At 39.9% G+C, this 12,504-nt stretch overlaps 1 protein-coding gene across 1 annotated transcript in view; it reads right to left on the bottom strand.

Moving 5' to 3' along the window:
• Positions 1–12,504, bottom strand: part of LOC124613268 (atrial natriuretic peptide receptor 1-like) — a 412,251-nt gene that overhangs the window by 31,400 nt on the left and 368,347 nt on the right. Inside the window, exon 10 of the mRNA XM_047141960.1 lies at positions 4,077–4,175. Within this exon, the coding sequence (XP_046997916.1) occupies positions 4,077–4,175 (99 nt within the window). The remainder of the gene's footprint in view (positions 1–4,076; positions 4,176–12,504) is intronic.

Raw genomic sequence — 12,504 nt, 5'->3', positions numbered from 1 at the left:
CAGTGTAGAAGTACCAAAACTTTATTGGAAAAGCAGGAAAAGTATAATTCTACATATCAACTATAGGAAGGCACAGTCTGCATGATGAAACAAATGGAAATGGTCACAGGATGGTCAACTTAGCCATCACAGAGAACCCAAGAGTTAGTTTGACAGTATTTAAATACAGAGAATACATAAGGAAACCATCATATGGGAAATGATTTGTTGGAACAAGTTGAGGTGGAGGGCCTCAACAAGAATTCACAACAATTTTCCAATTAATCAAAAACTGGAAACATGGATTTCAGAGCTCTACCTTTTTCATTAGAGGTAAGAATGGCAACTTGATTAATGCCAGAAAAATTTAGAAAGATGGAAAGAATACTTCACAGAAGTCATTAATCATCGAGAACCAGGTGAGAGGCTACATGCAGACACCATGGAGGAAAGGAAAGATGGTAAAAAAATGGAAGTGACTGAAGAAGATGTGAATATTGCAGTCAAAAGACTCAGAAACAACAAAGCCTCAGGGGAGGAGTAACAGGAGAATTAATCATAGAGGGAGGTGAGAACTTGCAGCAAAAGATATATAAACTGACCTAGCTGCTGTTTCAGAAGAATGAGACACTGCCAAAAGAATGGAAATTCTCTATAATATATTCAACATACAATAAGGGAAGTAAAACAGAATGTGGTAACTATAGAGGTATCAGCTTGCTGGATGTAACTTACAAGGTACTACTTGTCTTCATATTCAGAAAATTAGAGCTATTCATAGAGAACAACATACATGAATACAAAGCTGGATTACAACCAAATATTAACATATCACATTCTCACTCTTAAGAAAATCGTCTTAAAAATACAGTGAATGTGCTACAGATATCTACTGCCCATTTGTTGATTTTCACTACTGCCCATTTGTTGATTTTCATGGGTACAACAGCATCCACAGGAATAGCCAATGAAATGTACTGTGTGACTTCAGAATCCCTGAGAAGCTCTTAAGAATGGTGTAAACATATATGGATAGGTCAAGAGTGGAAGAACATTTCCAAGAGGTCACATCAGAAACATTCAAGAGTGAGACAGGTCTCAGACAAGCAAATGCTCTCGTGTTCTGTACAATGTCATCTGAGAGAAAGTAGTAAGGGAATGCATGCAACAGGAGTGGGCTGGAGTACACATGGGTGGTAATTTTAATTGTTTTGCATATGCAGATGATATAGTACTGCTGAATGAATCATAAAATGAGTTGAAAGAAATGTGTCAGATAATTGACCATTATGCACAGAAGGTTTGGCTAAAGGTGAACCAAGAACAAATTTGGTTCATGCAGTTAGGGAGAACACAAGTGCAGGAGGAATTTCTTGAGGTTGATGGCATGAAATTCAAGAGAATTCACCCTTTCAAATACTTGTGCTCTTGCTTTACGTAGAAATGAACGTCAAGGAAAGAATAACAGTGGGAATGAAATTCACATATTGCCTCAGGGAAACACTCAGCTCAAAATCAATATCAGTGAATACTATATGAGAATCTATAAAACAGTGGTATTCCCAACAGTCATGTACCATTCATCCAGCAGTCATATACCATTCAGAAGTGTGGAGCAAGGCTAAATGAGAAAAGGAAAAACTATTAACATTTGGATGGAGAGTAATGATGATATGACATGAGTGCATGAATCCTGCTGTATGACACATTTTGCATCACCTTGTTAAACTCCAACATCCTTGCTGTTTAGTGTTGCCCTCAGATGGTAAACGGTTCAACTATTAACGGCAGGCGATGCAGACTGCTGTATACAACATTATTCCACTTGATTCTACAAAATGTGCCATACATCATTATTTGTGCACACACTTCACACTTGGATCTTATATAAAGGAGAATGGAGGAGGAGGAACAACAAGGAACTCTATCTCTTGATGCAACAACCAACAGTCTTACAGAAGTTGAAGAGCAAAAGAATCATTTGGGCAGGCCATGTAGCCTGTAAGCCAGAAGAAAGACAGGTGAAGAAGGCACCAAACACCAGATGCCTCATAGGACGACAAAGGCAGCACTGGATGGATGACCTGGTGAAGGACATGGCAGCCCTTGGGACTGAAGGCAGCCGGCCGCGGTGGTCTCACGGTTAAGGCGCTCAGTCCGGAACCGCGCAACTGCTACGGTTGCAGATTCGAATCCTGCCTCGGGCATGGATGTATGTGATGTCCTTAGGTTAGTTAGGTTTACGTAGTTCTAAGTTCTAGGGGACTGATGACCACAGATGTTAAGTCCCATAGTGCTCAGAGCCATTTGAACCATTTGACTGAAGGCACCTGGAGGAACTGAGCACAAAACAGGAAGAAATGGAGGCAGTTCATGGAAGCAGGGTGTGGTATGCAAGACCAATGATTGCTGGATATGTATGTGTATATGTATGCTATAAAATCAGAACATCAATGTAAATATTATTCTTGCATAATGAAATATTAAGTGGTATAATCTCCTATGTATCAGTCTTCTGTTGTCAGTGAATTAATTTGACAGTACCGCTCCAGTTTTCCCTGTAACATTTCTTAGTAAAACAAGCTTTAGTAAGATTAGTGATGCTTCTTCAAACAGAAATGTGCTCAGCTCTTCTATATTGTAGTCTGCAGGAGACAATGTCCAGTTGCCTGAGAGGACTGATTAAAGAAGAATCAGATGGAATTTTGGGACCTTATTTTGCAATTCTACTTCAGAGTTATTCTTCTATTTCAGTGCACTTCTTGCAGCATTTCTGGCAGTCCTCAAACTTGTATAAAAACTAATTTTGTTTCACATTTCTTAAGCATTATTTCACAATTCTCAAATAATGCCCAGATACTTCACACTCTTAAAAGTGGGCTTAGACCTTTATCTTCATTATGTGTTAGGTCAGAGATGGAAAAGAATGTACCTCTTACTGAGTGATACAAGTTAATCAATCACCTATTTTTCAGATATACATCTCACTCAACATGAAAGGATGATGACTCAGTTTTTCAGACAGATAGACATGGGGATCTAACAGAAGCATGGCAGCATGTTTGTGGTCCTATAATTTCATGCAAGTGTGTGCAGCGATGTGTGCCTACAACAACTTGTGCCTACTAGATACAAATGCAAGAGCACTGTGTTAGAAATAATCAAATGAGACAGGACATTTTTTAAAATATTGGCCTCATGTTTGCGAAGAGGGTCTCATGCCTTGCCCTGCGATCATAATTCAGGTTCCATTAAATTGTGTTAGGCAAGTTCTGGCAAGGCTATGGCTGATCATCTGTCCTCCCCTCAGTTTTAGGTGTATATTCATATGTCATAAAACATGGTTCATATTTTTCCTTATATTAAGTTGAAAAATTTCTTGTACTAAGCTGAAAAATCCTATGTCACTGTAAAATGATCCTTGAATGAACAATTACTAATATTATCTTTCATTGGATAGAAATTTGTTGCTACCGCACACGTAGCTTGCAAATGTGAGTGTTAGATATACAGTTGATATCTAAAGGACTACAACAAAGATACCTACAATTTTCTACATTTACGTAAACAAATATAAAATGGCATGCACCATTTCAGAATTTCCAAAATTTATCAGATGTTTGGAAAAATCTACACCCCATTATGTTTTGTAATTATCTATTTTCCCTTTAATATTTACAGAAATGCATCATGTATAATACTTTTGGCAGCAAATACTCTAAATCCTAAACCTGTCTAGCACTATGGACTGTTAAGACAAATCATATACCGCTTTTCTTAAATTAAAATACTGATCTCACAGAAAAGGATCATACACACAGAAAAACTGAAAATGACTTCTTTTCAGTTTCACTTATTAACATCCAGTGCATCAAAAGTCTCCTGTAATGTCTGTGTCTTTCACAGAATGTTTGTAACTAGTGTTGACAAAATATGTACATCATTAATAGTAGCATTATAGCATTGGACAGTTCACAATAGGTCATGTTATCATTCCACTTCTTGTGCCTAGATGGCTATTTTACTACTTATATATAACATTTTTACTTTAATATAGGTGTGATCTAATATTTCAGAAAGCTACAAATTAAACTCACGTTCTCCACCTGATTCCATCCTAGAGGCTGTATTTACTGTGTCACCAAAGAGACAGTAATGTGGCATTTTCTGACCCACTACACCTGCGCACACTGGTCCTTTAAAAATGATATAGAAGTTCATTAGTACAGAAAACAGCACAGTATAATTTGACTAAAAAGATGAGTGCTATAGTTGAGCATATATAGACATCTTAAACAAATAGGTGTAATAAAGTTCCTACAGTTCAGATAGAACTATCCACAATTAATCTGCCTGCAGCTTGCCAACCAGTAAACATGGTAAATAAATGGGTGAAATTATGAGAAAGGACTGCTGGTGAATACTTACCTTCAGGAGAAATTTTAGTGCTGCTGATAGATACATCGAAAAATAAATACACTATCCTAGCTTTCGGAACTAATAGTTACTTCCTGAGAGAGAAAAAAGAGGGGGTGGGGTGGGAGTTGAAGGACTGGGGAAGGCTAAAAAGAAAGGTCAGGTGCTTCAGACCCCAGGGTAAGATGGATCCACCCGTTGTGTAGATGAGGGCAGACAAAAGCAGTGTGTTTATGTTTAAAATTTGTCAAAATGACATTGTGAACATCTGCTGAAGGAAACAGGAGACACATTGCAAACTGAAACTAAGTGAAAAGCTTTAGTTAAGGAAATATCAGCCTGTAGTTATGATGTGAAAAGAATAAAAACTGATTGCTGCTGATTTTTTACAGTAGTGGCTCAGTTATCAAAGACACAGAGACCAAGAGTAATTGTACTTATCCTTCTCAACTGTGCAGTTGAACCAATTAGTGGTGGACGTTGAGATTTTACTGTTTGACTGAATTAGTGAAATGAGCTCTAGTCATACAGAAGGTAATATAGGTGGTATTGTGTCATCAGGGAAAAAATTAAATTTGATTTATAATTTCATGATTAAATCACAATCTAGATCATGTATTTTTACTGCCACAACTAGTCTTAATCAAATTAGCCCAATAGCTATCACCAGCATCAGCAGAATGGTGACCCACAGATTTGGACTGGACTGTGTCTTCCTTTGTCTGGATCTATTCAGTGGTCTGCTGGCATTATCCTCATGGTCTGATCATTTGCCACATACTCATAGTCATTGTGGCATTCAAGTTAAATTGCTACTGAATCATTGTGACCGGTGGTCAGGTCTTCATTTCTTTTATATTGGAAGCCTCTACATCAATCTATTCTTCAGAAATACCACACAGCTTCATGCTACGGATGTGGATACCATCTCTTTTTTTTTCTCTCTTTGCTGTATTATCTTCAATTTTGTAGGTGATATCTGACAAGCAATATAGGCTTTTATACAGGCCAAAATACCATTATAATAACTCTGTCCGAACAGACCAGCCGCCGTGTCGTCCTCAGTGTACAGGTCTCGCTGGATGCAGATATGGAGGGGCATGCAGTAAGCACACTGCTCTCCCAACCGTATGTCATTTACGAGACTAGAGCCACTACTTCTCAATCAAGTAGCTCCTCAGTTTGCCCCACAAGGGCTGAGTGCAACCCACTTGCCAACAGTGCTCGGCAAACTAGAGTGTCATCCATCCAAGTTCTAGCCCAGCCCGACAGCACTTAACTTCGGTGATCTGACAGGAACCGGTGTTACCACAGCGGCGAAGCCATTGGTACTTATTCCACTTATTCCTGAAAAAGTTACATTTGTCTAAGTGGCACTTTACCTGTGTCACGTAACATAGTAAATAGGGTGCTAAGGTTTCCACAGGCAATCCTGATACGTACTGCTCATGACAATTGAGTCATCGATATAGTTCGTGCAAGCATGGATAGACATGATTAACTGCATCAGATATCTTTGGAAGATGGGTGGAGTGGAAGAGATTCCAAAAGGAAAGCACTTTTATTTGTATAAGCTGAAGGGAGTGTTGATAAATATGATGCTTTGCAACTCCTCATCTGTTGGGGTCTGCAAACGCATGTCAGCAAGGTCTGCTTTAGAAAAATATTCTCCTCTGACAAGATTTGTGAGCAGGTTTTCCAGACATGGTATGGGGTAGGCTTCCTCTTGTGCATGGGCATTGATCATTGATTTAATGTCTACGTGGAGCTGGAGGGAGCCATTGGGTTTTTGACCATTACCAAGGGTGTGGCCCAGTGCTGGTTTTAACATGTTCAGTCACTCCAGTGTCTTGGAGGGCAATAGAGTTCTTGCATAATGGTTATTTGTAAGGAGACTGGAATAGGTAGTGCCTGGTAAAAATGTCTCACTGCGTCTGGACACAAGGAGACGTGTGCGGCAATTGGTGGCAAACCACTGGGCAGTTTCTAAAATAAATGCATGGGGGCACAAAGGTCATAGGGTTCCTGGAATGGAACAGTGCCACAATAACTTCGTATTCACATTAGAATTAATGACACAGATTATTTTCAATCCACACCTTCCAAAAATTGCTTGATAGAGAAGGCCAGAACCCTGTCAGGTACAATGAAACCAAACAATGAGAAGGCATTCAGAATGGAAATGTTTCCAGATAAGTGACTGCTGACAGCAAACAGTGTTATCAGCCATTTGACCTTTCTGTAGGCAGTGATGATGCTGTATTGACACTGGAGGAGAACAGAACTGTCACCATACTCTCTCAACATATGGCAGGGCAGGAACAAGTCTGGAGCATGTAGACAGTCATACATTAGGAGCTTCACCAAGGAAACGGTTGCTCCCATGTCCACCTGGAAATGGACACCTTTGTTTGCAACGGTCTGGACCCCACTAGACATGTCAATGCAGTGTGAAGGACTGTTCAAAAGCCATTGACACACCTGAAAGTGACAAAACATGATGCCACCATCTGAGAAGTGGTTTAAGAATAATACATCTATCTGGAGTCCATTTGAAGTGTCGTCTGAACTGCTGCTACTTGTGGTCAAGCCATGAGGTACTGATTCGCTTCCTGTATGATTTTGAAACTGTGCATTTTTCAAAATATCATCCAAGAATTGTCCAGCTCAAGGGTTGTCATGCATAGTTCCAGGTTTGGAGTCAATCAGACCTCCAAGTCTCCAATCAAAGAGTCTGCATATGAGGTTTTGCATGCTGAGTTTGCGCGGGTGAAATTGGCATTGGTGACTCTATCCTTAGAGACTGGTTTCTTGGGAGTGATATGGCTGACCGGTTTGCTTGTGATATTGATTAAATTCTAGCTGTGATGCAACCACATGGAACTGTTGTGAACAATAATTCGGAAGCAACATGCACATTCCTCTAATGTTAGTGTGACTGGATTGAAGAGGGGAGACAACTTATTTGCTAAGATAATTGTATACAAGTTTCTGGGGAAGCCCTAGGAAGAAAGGGCAACTGTTGAGGAGCATCGTCCATGACATTAGATGTCAGCTGCTGTAAGTATATGTCTCAGTCCTCTTTGGCATTGTTAAAAGGCAGAAGCACAGGTGGGTGGCTCTCTGCCTGGGAAGTGACTACTGCGTGTACTAGGTGGGTAGCCCGAATCTGTAGTTGATGCTTCAAAAGGTGAATTCTTGATGGACAACTCATTTTGCTGCTGGTGGTTTTGCTGTTGTAGAAACTACTATTAGAACTGTTGTTGCAACTACTTCTGCAGTTCCAAGAGTTGCAGGACCTTTGTGTCCATGGAATTCTGCTAACCTTTTATCTTGTCAACAGTTATTGTGGCTGAAATCTGACTGAGACTCCAGACTGTAGTTGTTATCATAAAGATCGCTGACTGTGGATGAAGACAACAAAAAAGTGTGTACAAGTGGAGGCAGCATGAGAAACTAACAAGATCAGTGAGTAAGCCAAACAGAGTAGCAAAGTGGATGCGCAAGAACAGCAGTATTTTATGGATAGCAATAAGAGCATGAGGAAAATACATCACTGAAAGCTGTGCCATGGTGCAGCAGAACTTATAGTCCTGCCTTGAGCAGTCACTGTTGCAAGAGAGGTGCCACATTGTGGCAAGACAAGGCCATTGATATGGCACAAGTAGCAGCTCCACCTAATAGAAATAGTAGAGTTCCACACTCTGGTGGACCTTAAACTCACTGGGATGAGGTACCTGATGGAGGACTCTGGATCTATTGGAATGAGAAGTACATCTAATCTCAGCATTGTAGGGTTGAAACTGAAACATAATATCCACTATTTCCTCAGGCTCTTGATCATGGATTAGAAACAAACTATATGAAACAAGTAGTGGCATGTTTTGGTGTAGTGAATGTGAACATCAAGAAGGGGAATATCATATCTCAATTTTTCTCTTCTGTGTCAGTGTAAAGCAAGAGCATATTTACCATCTTATTAAAACATTTATGATGCCATTTGTCTGTAGGTGGTAGGCATTTGACATCGTGTGGTTAATACTGCATCACGAAATTACTTGAAACACATATCTTGACTGAAACAATCAGTGATGATTGCACACATTTCCCCATCCTTCAAGCTCCCTAAGACATCAGCCACAATCTAGTGAAATGGAGAAACTTCAGGAGGAACTGGTGCTACTAATTGTCCAGGGTGCAAATAAGTCATATGCTTCCCTCATTGGCATTCTGTACAGTCACAGATAGTAGAGACATGGCCTAAGGCAGCTGTTTTCATTCTATCAAGGCTCTTTACACAGCCCAGATGACTAATTTCAGGACATCATGAAAATACTTAAATATAGTGGCTGAAAATGAGCTAGGTTGATGAAGAACCATTTATACCCAGTTGGGTCATAATTTTCTTTTATACAATGTTCAATTTATTAATGTGAAATCTCCTGTGATAGCTTCTTCCTCCTCAAAAGTCATTGTGGTCTTCAGTAATGCCAGATCCCCACTTAGCTTGGATGCAATGTTTGCTAGAGCAGCCACGACTCTAGTGCTGCAATTTTCCTCCAACCAATTTGGTAAAAGATAGTCAGCATCCCTGTGTTTGCATCCATTTTTGTGTGCTATTATTACTCATATTCCTGAAAATTTAATATCTAAAAATTGTTATTTAGTCACGTCATCCAAAATAAAAAATTGTGGTCAGTCACAAAAGTAAATAGCCCTTTTTGTAAACTGTGTCAGAACTTATTGATTACCCTCACAATTACAATGCACTGTTGTCAGCCAAAGAATAATTCTTTTGGGACTTGGAGAGTACTCTGGAAGTCTAAACAGTTACTCTTTCTGCATTTTCTTGGATTTTCTCTGGAGGTGATCATAAACAATATGCATCAGTGTATGGTTCATCTCAGCATTCTCATCAAAAAGTACCAGGTCCTGAGATCATGTCAACACCTTCTGAAGGATACAGAAAGATCTTTCTTGTGCCATGCATCTCCTGCAGCAATGTCCGGTCGTAGGAGCACATTCTAAGTAAACTCTACACATCTGAGGAATTACATAACCTTTTATGGCTCTTACATTTTTCTGAATCAGAACACTACGCTTCTGTTACCTAGGTGTCCAGTATTTTTATTTCCTGGTTGACAAAGAGGTACTTTTTCAGATTCAGATGAACACCTCCAAAAGGGATGGTGGGAGCGATGCACAAATATAATGGCATAATTTTTAACTCATAGAAGCCATCAAAAATTATGAAAGGAGTCTCTTCTCAGTTAGCCTCATCAGCCTAGATGTGTTTGTAGCAAGTCAATCTCTTCAGGTAGTCCTAGGTGTCATCAGTTTGTGGCAGTTGGTATATATAAGTTTTGGCGATTTTAATGCCCATGCAGGAGAGCTGTTTAGGAGGTGGCCAGTTGTAGCGCAGAGAGATATCCTTTTGCTGTTCAAAAATGGTTCAAATGGCTCTGACCACTATGGGACTTAAACTTCTGAGGTCATCAGTCGCCTAGAACTTAGAACTACTTAAACCTAACTAACCTAAGGACATCACACACATCCATGCCCGAGGCAGGATTTGAACCTGCAACCGTAGCGGTTGCATGGCTCCAGACTGAAGCACCTATAACCGCTCGGCCACACCAGCTGGCTCATCCACTTTGACCACAGGTTGAAAGGGGGTGATAATCTCCAATGATGATACAGCATTTCACATTGGGTCAGCTGGTCGCTGTTGCCTGCACTCAGGGTGAAGATGGCCAGTACTAACCAACACTGTTCCTTGTTCAAGCTGTGATCTACTGGCAGCTGGATATAGATTCCTCTGGTGGGTGGCCAGTAATGGTAGCAAAGCATAATTCTCCACTGATGGCACTGAGCTGTGTTTCTTGAGCTCATTCAGCTTTTCAAATGTCCATACCTTCAGGGTAGGTTGCAGCTGTACATAGCAGTTAGTGACCCGGAGATCTCCTAGTCCACTTTGCTGATGCATAGATTTCTTTTGTGGAGATAAATACTTTTTCACACTACAGTAGAACTTTACAGTTTAACTGTTGCGTAGAACTCAGGTTACTGATGACAGTGGGGTCAGTGTGTCTTCAACAGTAGATAATCACCCAGATAGTTCATATGAGGACTTGTTGGAGTAGCTTTGCCCATCTAGCTCCAGTCTTCCAAACTCTACGATTGCTTGTAATGCTTGTGGGAAGTTCCAAGAATAACATAATGGCTGCATTCTGAAAAAAAGCCATGTTCTGTCATTGTTAGTTATTCTCACAATGCAGGTCCTTGTTTGCTGGATATGTTTTCCATTTGCAACAGTTAGCACACCTGCTCTTCAATCTTGGAACATTACCTTCTTCAGCTTATGACAATAAGCACCCAATAAACACAAAATGACACCTCAAAAGGGATAGTGCTTTGACAGGCTAGACATTGTTGATGACATCAGTGTGATATCCTGACATTGTGGTAACTGTCATTATGGAGAATTTTTATTTGCAGTGGCCTTATCTCCATAGGTGGTCAACCTTGATAAGTGATCCTAATGTAGGTGGCGGGGCAAGCAGCTGGAACATCTTTGTGGCAATATGGAACAACTATAGTGCATCGGAGAGAGAACTATGGCTGGAAATGGTGATAGGCTTCATTTCACAGTTCTGTTGTCTTCTGCATTTGCCTCGTGTGCATACATTGTTCTGTTGTTTATGCCCTGGATATCTGCAATGGGAACACACCAGCATATTTTATAATATTTACTTTGTGGATGTGTCATATTAATTATCTATAAAAATCTGAGTTTTCAAAAAAAGAAAAGAAAAAAAAAGTCTCTCATTCTCTTAATCAAAAAAGCAATTAACTGTCAAAGTAATGAAATCCCACAGATAATCTAATAGTGGTCACTGTGACCAGAGAGTATGTTGGCCCCAGAGATACTATATCTACAAAAGCCTTGTTTCCATAACAGTGAACACAATCCTATGCAGTCCATCAGTACCAATGGCCCACTCGTGTAACTAATGCCACATTCACCTGGAGTTGTCCCATGAAACTACTGACACCTGGAATATTATAAACACCTAAGACTCTATGGTCATAACTGTCATTCACAGTGTACAGCATCTCTATGACTGTTTTAGGCAATGAGGGGATGGTAAAACCCCATGTCTGTTTAAGATTCTTTTAATTTTACTTGAGGTTCCTCCACAGAATGGGAGGAACATTGTGTGACGATCTTGTGTTGATTGACTGGATTTGGATTTGCAATCTCTAGAGAGAGCTGTCATGTTTATTTAGGCACCAAAATGATCTTGTCTAGTATTTTTTTAGCTTTATGTTTCAAAGTCTTCAACAGAGCTCTCTTTAGGGAAATATGGTGGAAACTGTGCCTGAGATATGGATCCATGTTTGTGTTGGTTTATGATACACTGATTAGCTAAGCCAAACAAGTAGCATCCACTAAACTAGAACATCTAAGAAGAGTAGCTTTCCTTTCTTCCCAATTTCCATAATATGCTTTATATTGGGTTGTATGCTGCTCAGAACTGCTGCAAAATTTCCTTGCTGGTAAGTCCAAATCAAAAAGGTGTCCTTTACATAGTAAGTAGTCAGGATGTGCAAAGACGAGCTGAGTTTAAGGCATGTTCTTCAAAAATTTGCATGAAAAACTTGGCACCAGCCAGTGACCAACCATGAACCCATGGCTTTTGCATCAGTCATTTCATAACACACTGCCTGACAAAAAAAAGTGAAGCAGCAGAAGACATGGTCAGATGTCAATAAACTTCTTGCACATACACACCCAGCAGGCATGTAAGTGATTAGAACTGCAGTTATACATGACAATGGAAAGGAATGCAAATAATGTTATTGCTGTTTTTGTTGTTTTCAGACCTGGCAGGATATATAAACAGCATGAGCAGCATCAGATGTTGAGTGATCACTGTGAAAAATGTGGAGATTCTGTACACTTGTGTGAGGCAAGTCATCAGCACCTGAGGGAGTGTGAAAAGGGCCTCATGGTGTTTCTTGTTTAAACAGATTGTCAAATCATGCAGTATCCAGTCTTGTGGGGAAAAGGCAGTGCTTGTAGCCTTATGTTGGACTGTGTGGAAA

This window comes from Schistocerca americana, chromosome 4, assembly GCF_021461395.2.
Source record: "Schistocerca americana isolate TAMUIC-IGC-003095 chromosome 4, iqSchAmer2.1, whole genome shotgun sequence".
Classification (NCBI taxonomy): Eukaryota; Metazoa; Arthropoda; class Insecta; order Orthoptera; family Acrididae; genus Schistocerca; species Schistocerca americana.
The sequence above is the reverse complement of the archived record's forward strand: the minus strand, read 5'-3'. Positions and strand labels throughout refer to the sequence as shown.